Source organism: Strix aluco, chromosome 33, assembly GCF_031877795.1.
Source record: "Strix aluco isolate bStrAlu1 chromosome 33, bStrAlu1.hap1, whole genome shotgun sequence".
Lineage (NCBI taxonomy): Eukaryota > Metazoa > Chordata > Aves > Strigiformes > Strigidae > Strix > Strix aluco.
In genome coordinates, this window is record NC_133963.1 from 429,650 (window position 1) to 446,522 (window position 16,873).

Here is a 16,873-nt window from a genome sequence, read left to right on the forward strand (position 1 = left end):
CTGAAAACGGGCTGCCAGTCAGGTGGGTGGCATTTGGTAGCCACTTAACATGGAAGGTGCTGTTCAGAGAGATCCTATCTGCTGGTTTAATGGCATCTAAAAAGACGTGCTCGTGTTTATGTAACAGTAGCATATTGAAAAAATAAAATGTCATGAGTTTGCCGTTTTGATAAGGAGATGGACAAGGATCTTTACAAGCTTGGTCTAACGTGTAGCTAATCCTACTTGTGCTGTCTTCCTCCACCTTCTCTGAACAGGGCTGAGAGCACTTCTGGAAGTTTCCCTCTTTTTCCTGCCGTCACTTCTGTGAGGCAGTGGAAATTCTCACCTTCCCCAGCTTCCCCCAGCACTCGTCACACCGCAGAGGAAGATGAAGGTCACAGTGCTCGGCGTGGCCCTGCTCTTCCCCGTGCTGCTGTGTGCCGCGGGAGATGCTCAGGTGAGTCCCCAGTGCCACAGGGAGGGGCTCAGGGCTGGGGATGGGTCTTGGCTGCAGGACATCAGCTCCTGCAGAACGGAATCGCAGTGGGGAGCACGAAGCCCCTTGCCTTGGCCTCTCCCTTTCCCAAGCAAGGGGCTCCTGCAGGCTCCCCTGCTCCCCCAGCCCTGGGCAGTGCAGTTTTCTCCCCTCCACAATTGTGTCTCTTCCCCCACTTCCCCCACAATTAATGTTCTTCTGCCTGGAGCCCGAGTTCCTCACTGAATGGTCAGACCTGTGTCCTCCCTGGAAGGGCCCCAACCAGTTTCTTGTCCCAGTGCTCCCCCCTCCATCCCTTTTGTGCATCTCCGGGCCATCCTTTTGGTCCCCTCACACATCTCATCCCCGGGATCTCCTCCATGTCCCATCTAGGGTACCCAAATTCCCTCCCTTTGATCCCTCCAAAGCCTTTCATTTTGTCTTTCCCCTCAGTCCTTTGCCTTTCATCCTGTCCACAGTGGTGGTGTCCCCAGATCCCCTTCCTTGAACCCCCACTCCCAATCCCTCTCCCAATCCCCTCATTTTTGGCCTCTGCAGTCTTCTTCCTTCTGTCCCCACCAACCACCGCATTTGAAGTCCCCGTGTCCCCTCCACTTGGATCTCTTTACCCCCCGCTTCCATCTGACGCAGTCCTGGCCCTTCAACATCCCCAGCCCAGGCCCTTGGGGTCCACTAATTCACCCCAGTGCCCCGTCTTTGGCTGCCCCCATCCGCACCCCATCCTGTTTGGAGGCCCTGAATTCCCCAGGCTCTCCTTGTCCCCATCCCCACCCCTGGTCCCTGCATGGACAGCTCTGCCAGGTGACACTTGGAGGAATGGGGCTGGGGGGTGCAGAAGGGATGTTCCTGCTCAGAGCAGGGGGAAGCCACAGGCCTGCAGGGACTGCAGACACCTGTGCCCCAGCCCCAGCCCCAGCAGGGTCCAATCCAGAGCACCCTTTGCTCTTCTTCCCCAGGCATTATTAGAAGCAAGTGGAGGTGCTTGCCTGGGGGTCGGTAGTGGGGTGGACTTGGAGGGCACCCAGTGTGGGGGACTGGAGGGCACACTGGTCCTCCCATCCCTTGCTGGGACTGGGGACATCCCAGTGACCAGTGAGGTCTCGTGGTCTCTCTCCAGGGGGGAATCAGTGTCGGGCGAGTGAAGAGGGCTGGGCTGGGTACCACGGGTTCTGCTGGCCCCAGACCCTCCCCTCCCATGGCCACGACACTCCAGGGCATCCCAGTGTGACCCATTACACCCCAGTGTTTTCCCAGGGAGGCCCCCTTCCCCGGGGTCCCCATTGCATTCCCATCCATCGCATTACACCCCAGTACACCCCAGGATGCCCCAGTACACAGCCACGCACCCAGGTGGGCCCCTTCCCCAGGACCCCCACTCCTTTCTGTGCAGCACCCCACTAACTCACATACGCCATTTGTCCCAGAAGCCCCTTCCCCAAGGTCCCCACTGCTGTCTCCTGCCCTCCAGTAGCTCCCAGTGCATGCGGGCGTGTCCCTAACCCTCCCTTTCTCCCCAGTCCCTGATGGGTGACGAGCTGGTGGATGCTGCAGACCAGAAACGCCTGACTGCCCCTGTTGATGTCCAGGTGAGCAGCATCAGGGTGTCTCTACCCCCATAAAGGGTCCCGGGGGATCCCTGAGCCCTCAGGGGTGGGCAGACCTTGGGTGTGGGAGAGGGATGCAGAGGGGACTGTCCCTGCCCCGTGTCCCCCATCAGGGTGAGCTGGACAGAGCTGTCCCCGTGCCTTCCCACGTGCTCCGTGGTGCTCTGCAGCCCCGGAGGGTCACTGTTCAGGCCAGGCAGGGGCTCTGGTGCCATCCAGACCCCGGGATCACCGTGAGGGCTGGGCAGGGCTCTGGGAGATGTAGGGGCATCCCGGGGCAACGACACCCTGGGCCAGGGGCTCTGGGTGCCTCAGCGGTCTCAGGAGAGCCAAGTCCTATCTTGAGGGCTCCAATTCCCTTCTCCTTCCCCAGGTCTCTGCAGAGAGAGATGGTGGGGACAAGTCCCGTCCCATGTCCCAGCAGACACTGGGGGTGACATTTTGAGCTCTGTCTTTCAGGACTGGAGCTGGTGGTGACACCCTTGTTCTGTTCCCCTGCAGCGGCACGAGGAGATGATCAGCCCTGGCTGATCCCCGGGAGCCCTGGGCCGTTTCCCTCTAACGATCAATAAGCCCCTTCAGCAAAGGTACGCTCTGCGGCCGGGTGCGTGTGCGTGTCCTCGTCCCCTCTCCTCTGCGGGCGCCCGGGTCCTCTCTGGCTGCCCCTCGGCGATGAGCAGAGTGGCTGAGGGAGGCCGGGGGGAGTCTGTAGAGGAGATCCCCGTCCCACCCGCCGTGTGCCCCAGGCAAGGGCAGATTAGGGCAAACTGGGGTGTCCTGGTGAGGGGCAGCCGGTGCCAGCCCTCGGGGCACCCCGTGTTCTGGAGGCACAGCAGGAAACAGCTTCTTGTTGGGCTCCAGCGAGCACTGTCCCCCAAAGAGCACAGTTTGGTGTCGGGCAGGACAGGCAGCGCGGACCTGCTCTGGGAGGGGTGGTGGTTCCCTGTTCATCTTTCTTACAGGCCCCCTTTAAGTTTTGCAGAACTGCAGTAAGGTGTCCTTGGAGCCTTCTCTCCTCCAGACTGAACTCTCTCAGCCTGTCCTCACAGGGCAGATGTTCCAGCCTTTGGATCATTTTTGTGGCCTCCTTGGGACCCGCTCGAGCGGTCCGTGTCCTTCTTAGGCTGGGGGCCCCAGAGCTGGACCCAGCACTGCAGGGGGGGCTCACCAGAGTGGAATAGAGGGGCAGAATCCCCTCCCTCGACAGGTTGGCCACACTTCTCTTGATGCAGCCCAGGGCACGGTTGGCTTTCTGGGCTGCAAGGGCACATTGTTGACTCATGTTCAACTTCTCATCCCCCAGTACCCCTGCGTCCTCTGCAGCTGATAGCAGGGGTTGCCTTGACCCAGGTGCAGGACCTTGCCCTTGGCCTTGTTGAACCTCACGAGGTTCACATGGGCACGATTCTCCAGCTTGTCCAGGTCCCTCTGGATGGCATCCCGTCCCTCGGGAGTGTCAACCACACCACTCAGCTGGGTGTCATCTGCAAACGTGCCGAGGGTGCACTCGGTCCCACTGTCCATGTCATTGAGGAGGATATTAAGCAGTACTGGTCCCAGTATGGACCCCAAATAGCCCATCAAATCCAGATGTCTGCAATTTTGAGGGAAGGATGTTGTGGGAGACCGTGTCAAAGGCCTTACAGAAGCCCAGCTAGATGACATCCATAGCTCTTCCCTTGTCCATGATGTAGTCACCCCATCCTAGAAGGCCACGAGGATGGTCAGGCAGGACTTGCCCTTGGTGAAGCCACGCTGACTGTCTCGAATCACCTCCCTGTCCTCCATGTGCCTCTGCACAGCTTCGAGGAGGATCTGTTCCGTGATCCTCCCAGGCACAGAGGTGAGGCTGACAGGTCAGTAGTTCCCAGGGTCCTCCTTTCTACCCTTTTTAAAAATGGGTGCAGTGGTTCCCTTTTTCCAGGCAGGGGGGACTTCCCCTGACTGCCATGACTTTTCAAATATCCCGGAGAGTGGCTTGGAAACAACATCAGCCAGTTCCCTCAGGACTCTGGGATGGAGCTCATCAGGTCCCACAGACTTATGTATGTTCAGTTCCCCAGAGGGTCCTGAACCTGATCTTCTCCCACAGCGGGAGGGACTTTGCTCCCCCAGTCCCTGCCTTGCAGTGCATCCACTCGAGAGGTGTGGGAAGAGAGGTTGCAGTGAAGTCTGAGACAGAAAAGTTGTTGAGTACCTCAGCCTTCTCCTTGTCCACTGTTACTAGTTTGTCGGTCTTGCTCATCAGGGGGATGCACTTTCTCTGACCTTCCTTTTCAGGTTGATGTACCTGTAGAAGCTCTTCTTATGCTTTGCATCCCTTCCCAAGTTCCTCTCAAGCCACCTCTTGGTTTTCCTGACCCCATCCCTACTACATGAGTAGTTGCTCTACTCATCCCAGGGTACCTGTCCCTGCTGCCACTGCCTGTGCATTTCCTTCTTGCCCTTCTTTGACCAGCAGGTCTCCACTCAGCCATGTGTGTTTCTTGCCTTCCTTTCCTGATTCTTACACCTTGGGATCGATAGAGGTTATTCTTCCCCTCGTAGGACTGGTCAGTTCTCCTTGTAAAACTTGAGAAGTTTCTGTTGGCCAAATCCCAGAGATTCTCAAAGGCCTCCTGGACTGAAGCTCCATTCTGCGAGCTGTTAATGTTTGTGTGCAGGTGGCTCACCCTGGTTGTGGTGAGACATCAACACCAGATCACAGGATAAGGACCTGCAGGACACCACAGCTAATAAAAGGAGTTGCTGGTTTTGGACTGAGCAAGGCAGGAATCAACACGAGAACCCTCTTAGAAACACTCTCGGAGGGCACGAAGCAAGCAAAGCCAGGGGCAGTGGGGAAAGAGCAGAGTTGGGCTGTTTGTAGGGAGTGTATGAGGGTGATCAAAATAAAGAACTTGGGAGGGAAAAGAAGGAAAAAGAAAACCAAAGGTTAAGCTCAGATAGGATGAAACTTGCATCAGAGGTTCCCTGCCGAGCAGCCCTGCGTCAGTGACTTCAAGGGGACAAAAAAGTCAGTATTGATCGCTCCAAACTTATGCCTGCTGGCTTCCATGGGCATGGGGAACATGAGTGCTCTCCCCGTCATCATCAAGGGAAGAGCTGTGGTGGAAGGAAATGCACCGTCACCCATCCTGGAAGGGACCTCAGGAGGTCTGTAGGCCAAGCACAACCACTGTCAGTGGAGAAAGGAGAAACGAGGTTTGGGCTGTTTGTATGCTGGGCTGTGGCAGTGGCAAACAGCCCTAGATAGACACACGTCCGGTAGTGATCTCTCCAGGAGCTGAGCTTAGACTCTCCAGCTGTCCAGGAGCTGGCCCTGGGATCCCCTCATCCCTCCAGTACTCCCAACCTCCCTGCCACACACACACCCCAAGGTCTCTCTCCGGCACAGTCACAGAACCACTGAGGCTGGAAGGCAGCCAGCTTCCACCTTCCCTGGGCTGCCTCTTCATGCTTGAGTTTTGTCAGGAGCTTCTTCCTCATCCACACCAGCCTCCTGCCATGTTGCTTCACTTCCTGCATGTCTGGGTGTGCTGTTCTGGAGCTGGCAGAGGAGATCCTTGACCATCCAACAGCTCTCCCCTCTTCCTTCAGTGTTGTATCCCATGGGATTCTTCCGGGCAGGTTCCTCAGCAGGCCAGAGCCTGCTCTCCTGAAGTCCCGCTCTTTGCCTTGTTCCTTTCTCTCGGGAGCCTCAACTCTACTTTCTCACCCCTGATTGTTACATCCCTGACCAGCTCCTCCTTGTTCCTAAGTCTGATTTCCTGCAGGACACCTCCCCTCGCTGCCTCCTCAGTCACCCTTGTCAGGAGGATGTTGTCACTGAACTCCAGAAACCTCCTGGATGACTTTCACTTTGCTGTGTTGCCCCTTCAGCAAATATGGGGATAGTTTATGTCCGCCATGAGGACCAGGGCTTCTTCCAGTTGAATGAAGAAGGTCTATCTACTTCCTCCATCGGGGGGTCTGTACCAGACATCTGCCCACCACAGTGTTGCCCGTGACCCTTCAGCTCTCAGCTGGTTCATCCTCCATCCCCAGGCAGAGCTCCACACGTTCCTGCTGCTCTCCCCCCTGAAGGGCAACTTCCCCTCCAGGCCCAGCCTCATGGCCTTAGCAGTACCAGCCCCTCAAGAGCCAGAGTTTCTCTAGCAGGGGGTATTTGTAGTACCCTTCAACTCCTCACGTTGTTCTCTTCTGAGACACCCCCCAATCAAGATGAGCCAGCTACACACAAACATTAAAAGCTGACCAAATGGATCTTCAGTCCAAGGAGACCTTGAGAAAACCTGGGGTTCAGCAAATGGAAGTCACTTGAAATTTTGCAAGGAATAGTGGTCGGTCCTGCACAGGCAGGGGGCAAATAGCCCCGTACATCTGGGGCCTGCCCGGCTGAGCAGCGACTCTGAGGAGAAGGGCCTGGGCACTACGAGGGATGCCCTACGAGCCAGGAGAGGATGGACACGGGGAAAAAGGGCAGCTGCCTACGGGGCTGCATTTGGAGGAGCGGGGGCCACCCCGACACCCTGAATTCCCATCCCCCTCCCCTCAGCACTGGTGTGGCCCCACACACATGGGTGCATCCCAGGGTGTGGCTCCCCAGTTTGGAGAAGTAGGGGGGGACCTGGAGAGTGTTGAGTGAAGCTCTGCCAAGGTGGGGTTTGGGACCTAGTGCCCATGTCCTGTGGGGGGGGGCCAAGGGACCTGGAGTTCTTTGGCCAGTGGTGTGGAGGCTCCAGGCACTATAGAAGTAGCCTGAGAGTGGCTGAGGGGGGATTTCAGAGCTGATGGAGCTTTTCTGTGTAGTGAGAAAGCATGAGTGAGCATGAGAAAGAACTAATGCCACTACGTGCAGCTGGGGAGGCCCAGGTTGGACACAAAACCTGTCACTCGAAGGGCAGTGCTGTGGTGTAACAAGTCACCCAGAGGGAGACTGGAGCAGCCCCAGGCTTTGTGTTTCCAGGAGCAGCCAGGGAGGATGGAGAGATCTCAGTAAAGGAAGGGAGATGCTGCGGTGAGAGCAAGGCGTGGTAGCCAGGTGGATGTCTACAGCCTGTGGAGAAAGAGGTGCAGGTGTGGGACACGGTGGGACAGCCTGTGGTGGAGATGACAGAGGGATGAAGAACCCCCAGGGCTGGGTTTTGGGGCCACTCCTGTTTAACATCTTTATTGATGGTCTGGATGAGGGGATCGAGTGCCCCCTCAGTCAGTTTGCAGATGACACCCAGTTGGGTGGGAGTGTTGATCTCTCGAGGGTAGGGAGGCTCTGCAGAGGGATTTGGACAGGCTGGAGCGATGGGCTAAGGCCAACTGTATGAGTTTCAATAAGGCCAAATGCCGGGTGCTGCACTTGGGCCACAACAACCCCCAGCAGGGCTACAGGCTTGGGGAGGAGTGGCTGGAGAGCTGCCAGTCAGAGAGGGACCTGGAGGGCTGATTGATGGATAATGAGCCAGTGGTGTGCCCACGTGGCCAAAAAGGCCAATGGCATCATCCTGGCTTGTATCAGCCATAGCATGGCCAGCAGGGACAGGGAAGGGATCTCACCCCTGTGCTCGGCACTGGTGAGGCCGCCCCTCGATGACCGGGTTCAGTTTTGGGGGTCCTCACCCCAAAAAGGCCATTGAGGTGCTGGAATGTGGCCAGAGAAGAACGAAACTAGTGAAGGATCCAGAGAACAAGTCTTAGGAGGAGCAGCTGAGGGAACTGGGGGGGTTTAGTCTGGAGAAGAGGAGGCTGAGGGGAGACCTCATGGCCCTCTCCAACTCCCTGAAAGGAGGGTGCAGAGAAGGGGGGATGAGTCTCTTGAGCCAAGGAACCAGCGCCAGGACAAGAGGGAATGGCTTCAAGCTGCGCCAGGGCAGGGTCAGACTGGCTCTTAGGAAGCATTTCTTTACAGAACGGGTCGTCAGGCATTGGAATGGGCTGCCCAGGGAGGTGGTGGAGTCCCCATCCCTGGAGGGGTTGAAGAGTAAAGTTGACTTAGCGCTGAGGGATCTGGTGGAGTTGGGAACTGTCAGTGTTAGGTCAGTGGTTGGACTGGAGGAGCTTCAAGGTCTTTTCCAACCTGGACGATTCTGTGATTCTGTGACTCAGTGAAGGCTAAGTTGTCATAACTCTAGAAATGGTAACTAGGTGAGACGTCACGAGAGGAAGAGGAGGCATCTTCAGTCTTCACCCTGAAGACCCCCTCCAAGACCACCAGGAGCCCCTGTGCAGGCGCAACAGAGAGAGACTTGGGGTGGGATTTGTGTTAATGACTTCTCAGAACTAACTGTAATATCTCTCCCTATTCTCAGAATTATAATGAATATGTAGACGCTTTACACTATAGAAAGGAGCCGCTTCTCGCTCCAAGGTGTGCACGCTTGGGGAGGAGCGATCCCCCGTGCACCCAGCGCTGCAGTAAAGAATGCCTGCTTTCTAACACTCTGATTCTGAGTCTTAGAGAGTTCTTCCTCGACCGGCTTTTTAGTATCACCCCAACGGAGCGGACGACAAGTCTCCAAGTCCAAACATTTATGAACTACCCACAATGTACTAACTGAACACACGATAGTTGGCTAGGTACATAGCGAGTTGTGGCAAGCAATACAATATGCCTTGCATGTCTTAATGGGAAAGGGAAAAGAGGGAGACAGAGGGAATGGGGAAATACAGATCACCCATCTGGGTTCCTGCGCTGATCCCGCCGGCAAGGGTTCCAGGAGGCACAGGAGACAGCCGTCTTCTTCGCTTCCCTGCACTCTCCAGGGCCCCCCCTTCCTTCCCCCCCTTGATTTATACCCACTTTCCTTGGGTCCGTCCCCCAGGTCAACCCACACACCTACGTATCCCATGTGTGGGAGGGGTAAGGTGTTTCATGGGATGATGTAATTAGCATGATCATGTTAGCCCTCGTTAGCATATTGAGGGGTGCTAACTTTAATATGCATTTCGTGGATAATGAAGCAAAGGTCATTCACGGGACAGATGGCCCTTGAAATTTGGCCGGGTGCCCCAGAGCAGAGCCGTCCTGTCTCCACAGGGCTCCCTCCTCCAGCTGCATCTTGTGTTGTTGGAGCAGCCTTATCAGCTTCGGCCTCCACAGAATGCACCCTGTGACTCATAGTTTTGTCTTGCGAGTGTTTGAGGCATTTCTTTGATCAGCCTCAACTTTTGCTTTCTCAGGCTGTTTTTCTTAGTTTCTCGCAGGCCTGGTTTCTCGTCTCTCACAACCTGTCACCTCTGCCTGGAGTTTTCTGCTCTAACAGCCCCTGGGGAGGCTTTGTCAGGAACGGTCCTCACTGGGACCCATTAACACTCCAAGGAACTTTGGAGTTTGCATCTGACTTGGACTTCTTGAGAGGCTCTTCAACTTCCTATCGCTGCCTGGGGTTCATGGACTCAGCCCCAAACCCACCTGAGGGGTCCTTAAAATGCCTTGGGCTGGTCCTCTGCTGCGGAGCTGGGCCGGGCTCCTGGGCCAGAGGGAGCTGAGGGCAAGTGGTGAGTGCTGCAGAGAGCCAGCTCTGCCCAGGAGCAGCTCCTCTGCCAAGCGCAGCAGGGCTGGGGGCACTGCCTGCAGGCACCGAGGGCAGAGGAGCGGGGCAGAGAGAGGGGAAAGGCAGACGGGCGCGGGAGGATGAGGAGAGCTCGAAGGAGGAGAAATCTTCACAGTACTTAACCCAGTAAGTGTCCTCTTGTTTTGCTGGGCGGGCAGTGGGAGATGGGAATTTATTTCTCCTTTCTGGAACAGACACTAAGACCCCAGGTCTCGTTAGTACTTGTCTGAGCCTCTCCTGAGCCCCTGCACACACAGAGATGCCCCTGGGCAGGGCCCTGCTGCCGGGAGGGGTCTGCAGGGCCAAGCTGAGCACACAGCGGGTGGGATGGGGGCTGTGAGCACTGACAGGGAGCAGACCTGGGGACAGAGAAGCAGCTCCTGGCTGTGACAGCTCCAGGCAGCAGAGACGTGGGCAGAGAGTAAGAGGGAGCTGCTGCTGGAAAGACCTTGGGAGGAGGAGTTCAGGCACCTCCCTGCCATCCCCTGCAGTGCAGACACCTACTCCAGAGGAACCCCCTGGTCTCCTCTCCCACCCAGCAGAGCCCGACCCTCTGTCCCTGTCCTGCCTCCTCACAGCAGCCCTGTGGCATTTCTCCATATCTCCCCTTTGGCCTCTGCTCCCCGTGCTGGTATCACCGGACTTTCTGGGATGGGGTGGGGTTCAGCCGTGAGCAATCCCTATGGGCACTGCCATGCAGATGTTTCCATGGGAGTAAAATGTCCATGTGCCCTCGCACTCTGCAGGCTCAGGGTGATACAAATGAGCCAGTTCACTCATCAGGACACCCCATCTTTTTGACATTTGACTCTTTCCCAGTGGGATCCTGCTGGGCTGCAGCCTGTCCTCCAGAAGGGCACAGCTCTCCCAGGGCACCTCTGTGTTCTCCAGCAGCTTCATGAGAAACCGAATAGACAGAAATGAGAAATCTGTCCTAACTTAGTGATGTCTTTTCCTCTGTGAACAGGCCCCCATGCCAAGAGTGAACAAATGTCCAACGGCAGCTCCATCACTGAGTTCCTCCTCCTGACACTCACAGTCAGACGGGAGCTGCAGCTCTGGCACTTCTGGCTCTTCCTGGGCATCCCCCTGGCTGCCCTCCTGGGCAACGGCCTCATCATCACCGCCATCGCCTGCGACCACCGCCTGCACACCCCCATGTACTTCTTCCTCCTCAACCTCTCCCTCCTCCACCTGGGCTCCAGCTCCACCCCTCTCCCCAAAGCCATGACCAATTCCCTCTGGGACAACAGGGGCATCTCCTGCTCAGGATGTGCTGCCCAGGCCTTTCTCTTTCTCTTCTTAGTCACAGCAGAGTTTTGTCTCCTCACCATCATGTGCTACGACCGCTATGTTGCCATCTGCAAACCCCTGCACTATAGGACCCTCCTGGGCAGCAGAGCTTGTGTCCACATGGCAGCAGCTGCCTGGGGCACTGGGTTGCTCAATTCTCTTCTGCACACTGCCAACACATTTTCATTATCATTCTACCAAGGCAAAACCCTAGAGCATTTCTTCTGTGAAATCCCCCAGATCCTCAAGCTCTCCCGCTCACGCTCCTACCTCAGGGAAGTTGGGCTTATCATGGTTACTGCCTGTTTATTTCTTGGATGGTTTGTTTTCGTTGTGGTGTCCTATGTGCAGATCTTCAGGGCCATGCTGAGGATCCCCTCTGGGAGAGGCTGGGAGGAGCCAGCAGGCAAAGGGACACAGGACTGGAGAGGGGTTCGGGACACACTTGGGAAGAACTCACGGGGTGGATCTGGCACAGCCCCCCTGTGAGCCATGGTCCTGCCCAGAGCCGTCCCTGGCTGCTGAGCGCTCGGAAATGGTGGGAGAGGGCTCAGCAGCAGGGATCCCCGTCCAGCAGGTTCTGCTCCCCCCCCCAGCAGCACGGCCAGGGCAGAGTCACCCCACGGCCCCGGGGCACCCCAGCCCTCTGGCTCTGCAGGGCAGCACCGCCAGAGCAGGGCCCTGCGGGGAGCACGGGTGGGCCCCAAGAATGGCCGGCCAGCCCAGCCCCTGCCCTCTCGCCTGGGGAAAGGCTCTCTGGAGAGCAGGGGTGGCTCTGGAGAAGAGCGAGGGAGCGTTTCTGTGCCTGCAGGGAGGAACCCGTGACAAAGAGAAATCCTAGAATCCTATCCTAGAATGGTTTGGATTGGAAGGGTCTTTCCCGTGTCTGAAGTCAGCTCTTCAGAAGCCTCTCTGGACAGACAGACTTCCCATGGGTCTCACAGTGTCGGGGAAGGCAGCTGGTCTGCGACAACCTGATTGAAGAGGAGTTTGACCTCGACAACATTCCGGTGTACCCTTGAGAAAGGGAAGCTTTGCTTCAGTAAAATAACTTTCAGAGATGCAGACTACGCAGCAGGATGAAGTAACCAGGGAGAAAACTGATAAAAGTTATCCAATGAGAATGTTGGGAACAACTTTTTGACCAATTATATTGTGACACGCTGGCCCCTGAAATATATAAAAATGCCTGCTTTCAGTAATAAAAAAACTAGTCGCTTATTCACCCGTGTGTGTGTGTGTCGCTTTGTCCGTCTGTACAGCGACATCTGGTGGCCCCGACGCGCGACGACGACGTGCAACGAGGCCGAGACGGCGACTTGGCAAGGACGTGATTCGGGATCCGCGACTTCGCCAAAGCGGGCTGCAGGACGGCGTGAGCGGAGACGGAGCCCGGCGGAGCTGAGAGCAGTGGGAACCTGCGTGGTCCGGACCTGAACTTGGACACCTGATAAGGTGAGCCACCGGGAACGGGACTGTAGCCATGGGACAGCATTTAACGAAAGGAGAGGAAACACCACTGTCCCCATGGAAAGCATTGCTTCAACGGAAGGGTGGGGAGACTAGTGAATACGGGCTCAGGCGAATGCTCGTTTGGAGCAAAACGCACGGATTTGAAGCAACAGCTGCCACGGCGTTTAGTGTATCAGCGTGGCAGGCAGCAGGGCAAAACTTATGGGGTGCAATTTCTTGTATTCTTGCCATTGGCAAGAGATAATGCTAACGAGGACTGCCAAAAAATGATTGAAGCCATGCCTGGAGACCCCTCTGAGCCTGATACGGTCGCTGCCTGCTCTGAAGTTGGCACTGTGGAGCATCAAGTGGCTGCACTACTACGGCCATGAAGGCTAAATCCGCTCCCAAGTGCTTTGGATGTGGACCGGGGGGACGAGTTAAAGCAGATTGCCCTGCCAGACAAGAAAATCCAAGAAACTCTGCCAGCAATTCCGCAGGAGTAACCTGCAGCCGCTGGGGAAAAATAGGGCGCTTTGCCAAACAATGTTGGTGCAGATTTCCTGCTAGCGGACAGCCTCTCCAGGGGAACGGGAAGGCGAGCGCGAGGGGGCACGCGACGGTAAAAAATCCCTCCTGCACGTCAGGGGCTCGGCACCTCTCTGTGAGCGGCTCCCGGCCGGAGCTGTCGGGGCAGCAGGACGGGGTGTCTGCACTGCCGACACAGCCACCATTTCACCGACAGACATCGTCAAAGTACCGCTGGGTGCTGAAGGACCTACAGGGCGAGGGCTGAGTGCTTGATTGACTGGGAGCTCTGGCAGCACGTTGAGTGGACTAATTGTGCACGTGGGAATTACCGATGATTATACTGGGCACGTTTGTGCTGGGATTTCTACTCCCTGCCCGCCCGTAACCATTCCCCAGGAACTCGAATTGCTCAGCTCGTACCATTTTTGAGCTGTGTTCCCCAAACCGAACGTCGGGAGCGACATGACGGAGGATTTGGCTGCACGGGACCCCGCAGGTCTGGTCACAGACTGTCTCATCCCGGAGAGCGCGGACGGGCTGTGTCCTATCCAGCAGAGGGCACTCGCCGACAGCAGTAAAACTGACGGGACTTCTGGACACAGGAGCCGAGGTAACTCTTGTATCTCAGTGCTCGTGGCCACCCACCTGGCCAGTTGTAAATACGGGAATGGGAGTGGTAGGACGGGGTCAACACAAGCAGGGGCAGCAGCTGCGCCTGTTCTGGTCCCCGAGCCTGAGGGCCAAGCCCTGTGTGACGACAGCCCCCCTGAACCTACGGGGAGGGACCGTTTGTCACAACGGGGAGCGAAGGTTACTATGGATTTCTGACAGGGGCCACTGTGCTGCAGGGTGTAAAACAACCCACCCTTGCGTTGACCTGGTTAAGAAATAACCCCGTGGGGGTGGATCAGTGGCCCCTGCCAATTGAGGAATTAAAGGCCCTGCAGGAGTTGGTGATGAACAGCTAGCTGCTGGACATAGTGAGCCTTCTCCCAGCACATGGAGTACTCCAGTGTCTGTAATTAGAAAGAAATCAGGAAAATGGCGATTTTTGCATGACCTACGGCAAATAAATGCTGTTATGGCCACAGTGGGGGCCCTGCAACCGGGCCTACCCTCACCTGCCATGATTCCTATGGCTTGGGAAATCATTGTGATGGATTTAAGGGACTGCTTCTTTACTATCCCATTGGCATCCTGTATCGGGTCTGGCTGAGCCAGAATTGGTTTTCCCCTGTAGCAGCCCTCATGGTGCTGTGTTTTATGCTGGGAGCTGGCAGGGTGTTGATAGCACACTGGTGTTGTGGCTACTGCTGAGTAGTGCTTATACAGCACCAAGGCTCTTTCTGACATTTCCTCCCCACAGTGGGACGGGGTGGGCAAGATCTTGGGAGGGGACACAACCAGGACAGCTGACCCGAACTGACCAAAGGGATATTCCATACCATATGACGTCTGCTCAGTATAAAGCTGGGAGAAAGGAGGAAGGGGGTGGGGTCACCCTTGGTCCTCCGAGGCAACCGCTACGCATATCAGAGCCCTGCTTCCTGAGAAGGCCCGACATCGCCTGTTAATGGGAAGTAGAGAATAAATCTGTTTTCTTTTTTTTGCTTCCGCGCGCGGACCTTTGCTTCGCTTTGCTTATATTAAAACTGCTGTTGTTTTACCCACAAGGGTTGTTTTGTTTTCCTATCTTATTTTCTTTCCCTTCTTTGCCCTATTGAGAAAAAAAGGGGAAGGGGGGGGAAGTGATAGAGCGACTTGGTGGGTACCTGGCATTTAGCCAAGGTCAAACCACCACAGTCTATTTTGGCGCCCAACGTGGGGCGGGACAACGGCAGTTTTATATTAATTGTGCTATAGCTATAGCAGTTAGTAAGCGACAAGCTCTTGTGCTGGTCACGGGTTTGTTTATTGCTCTGCTTATCTTTATTTTGCTAAGCTCGGGAACATGCTGGAAGAAATTGGGAACATCATGAGTGGTTTTATTCTGCAAGCTCCCGAAGTACTTATTAATCCTTATGTTAGCTCTTTGATACTGTTCATTAATGCTGTTCGCCTATTGTGGGCTGTGTGGAGCTCGTTAGGTTTTTGGTGTAAGAGAAAGCAAATTTTGGGTGAGAGAATACCAAAATGTGCCCTGAGGCGGCCTGTCCCTGGGTGGCAGGGGGAGTGGAAGGATTTGGGCAGATTCCTAGGACGGTTATCACCTCCTGTAGCCTGGGATCTTACCCCTGAACAGGCAAGCAACCCCGCAAAACTGACACAACACCTGATAGAAGGGTGCCTTGTCTATCCCGATGAAAATCAGCAACTCCTAGCGCTGTACTGGGGCCTGGCCTATGCTTATCGAGCTGCAGTTCAGTGCTCTCAAAGGACTGTGGTGGAAACGGGAACTCAAACAAAAACAATAACAGCAGAGATTGCCCCAGTAGTAAAAAAGAAACAGTGGACAAGGAGAACAACAGGTCCATACCCTCGATTAATAAGGGACGAAAAAGAGGAGGAAGAAGCGGGTCCTTCAGCAAAGGGGTCAGAAGAGGGAATAACAGAACTCAAACAGGAGGCAGAAACTACCCGGTCCCTGACATCATCAGAACTGCGAGATCTGCGGAAAGACTATAGCCGCCAGCCGGGTGAGCGGATTGCTGCCTGGCTGCTTCGATGCTGGGATAATGGGGCTGATGCTCAGCAGCTGGAAGGTAAGGAAGCCCAACAGCTGGGTTCCCTTGCTAGAGATCGAGGAATTGAAAGGGGAATTGGAAAAGAAACAGGAATTTGCAGTCTGTGGAGACGGCTCCTTTCAAGTGTTAAAGCAAGATATCCTTTCAAGGAAGATCTTACGGATAACTCCCCAGGGAAGTGGGCTACTGCGGATGAAGGTGTCCAGTACCTGAGAGAACTAGCAGTGCTGGAAGTCATCTATAGTGATCCAAATAATGATGAAGCCCCTAAAAATCCAGAGGATGTCCTGTGCACACGGGCCATGTGGAGGAAGGTGATTAAAGGTGCACCATCCTCGTATTCTGCGGGCTTGGCTGCGATGTACTATCCAGAAATGGATATGGGAGAAGGATTAAGATGTACGCCAACTGTGGAGGCAGTCTCTTCCTGGCTTCAGAACTTTGAAGAGAGTCTTGGAACCTCCTCATCTCTACGGGCGAGTGCCTTAGATGTCAGGAGCACCCCAAGAAATCGGTTCTCTTCCACCCCAGTCAGAGGGAAAGGGAAACCTAGGCGCATGACACGTGGCGAACTTTGGTTCTTCCTGCGTGACCAGGGGGAGGACATGAGGAAGTGGGATGGTCAACCCACCTTCAAATTGGAAGCTCGTGTACATGAATTGCGAGGAAAGACCCCTGCCAAGAAGACAACATCCAAGAAGGTTGTTAATGTAGCTGGTGTGAAACCGCAAGAAAGTAATCAGCGATCTCCCAGATACAGGAAGAATGAGATCACCTCCCTTGGCCCTGATGAAGGAGTTTCCGGCCTGGCACAGCAAGGGTCAGACAGTGAATACTCTGACCAAGAACAGGAATAGAGGGCCCCTGCCTCCAGCCAGGAGGAGGAAAGGGATGATCGGGTGTATTGGACAGTGTGGATTCGATGGCCTGGCACATCAAATCCACAGAAGTACCAGGCTTTAATCGATACCGGGGCACAGTGTACATTAATGCCATCAAGTTATAGAGGGGCAGAACCTATCTGGATCTCAGGAGTGACAGGCGGATGTCAAGAACTGTCAGTACTGGAGGCCGAGGTTAGCTTGACCGGGGATAAGTGGGAAAAACATCCCATTGTAACTGGCCCAGAAGCCCCTTGTATCTTGGGCATTGACTACCTCAAGAGGGGGTATTTCAAAGACCCAAAAGGATACCGATGGGCTTTTGGTGTGGCCAGTGTGAACACAGAGAAGGTCAAACAGTTGTCTAATCTGCCTGGCCTCTCAGGAGATCCTTTTGTTG

The 16,873-nt window shown here is 55.4% G+C and overlaps 1 protein-coding gene across 6 annotated transcripts; it reads left to right on the plus strand.

Moving 5' to 3' along the window:
* Window positions 1-404: 404 nt before the first annotated feature.
* LOC141917026 (olfactory receptor 14A16-like) lies at window positions 405-13,589 on the plus strand. 6 transcript variants are annotated; one of them, XM_074810069.1, is made up of 6 exons: window positions 405-439; window positions 1,996-2,064; window positions 2,542-2,669; window positions 10,600-10,792; window positions 12,188-12,380; window positions 12,637-13,589. In XM_074810069.1, the coding sequence occupies exons 4-5, from the start codon at window positions 10,623-10,625 to the stop codon at window positions 12,360-12,362; spliced, it is 345 nt and encodes a 114-aa protein (XP_074666170.1). In that variant the 5' UTR covers window positions 405-439; window positions 1,996-2,064; window positions 2,542-2,669; window positions 10,600-10,622; the 3' UTR covers window positions 12,363-12,380; window positions 12,637-13,589. The 6 variants fall into 6 exon arrangements, 3 of the variants coding, with proteins under 3 accessions (XP_074666170.1, XP_074666168.1, XP_074666169.1); XR_012621229.1 differs by having other exon boundaries at window positions 10,600-12,034; window positions 12,188-13,589; XR_012621230.1 differs by lacking the exon at window positions 10,600-10,792 and having other exon boundaries at window positions 12,188-13,589.
* Window positions 13,590-16,873: the final 3,284 nt, after the last annotated feature.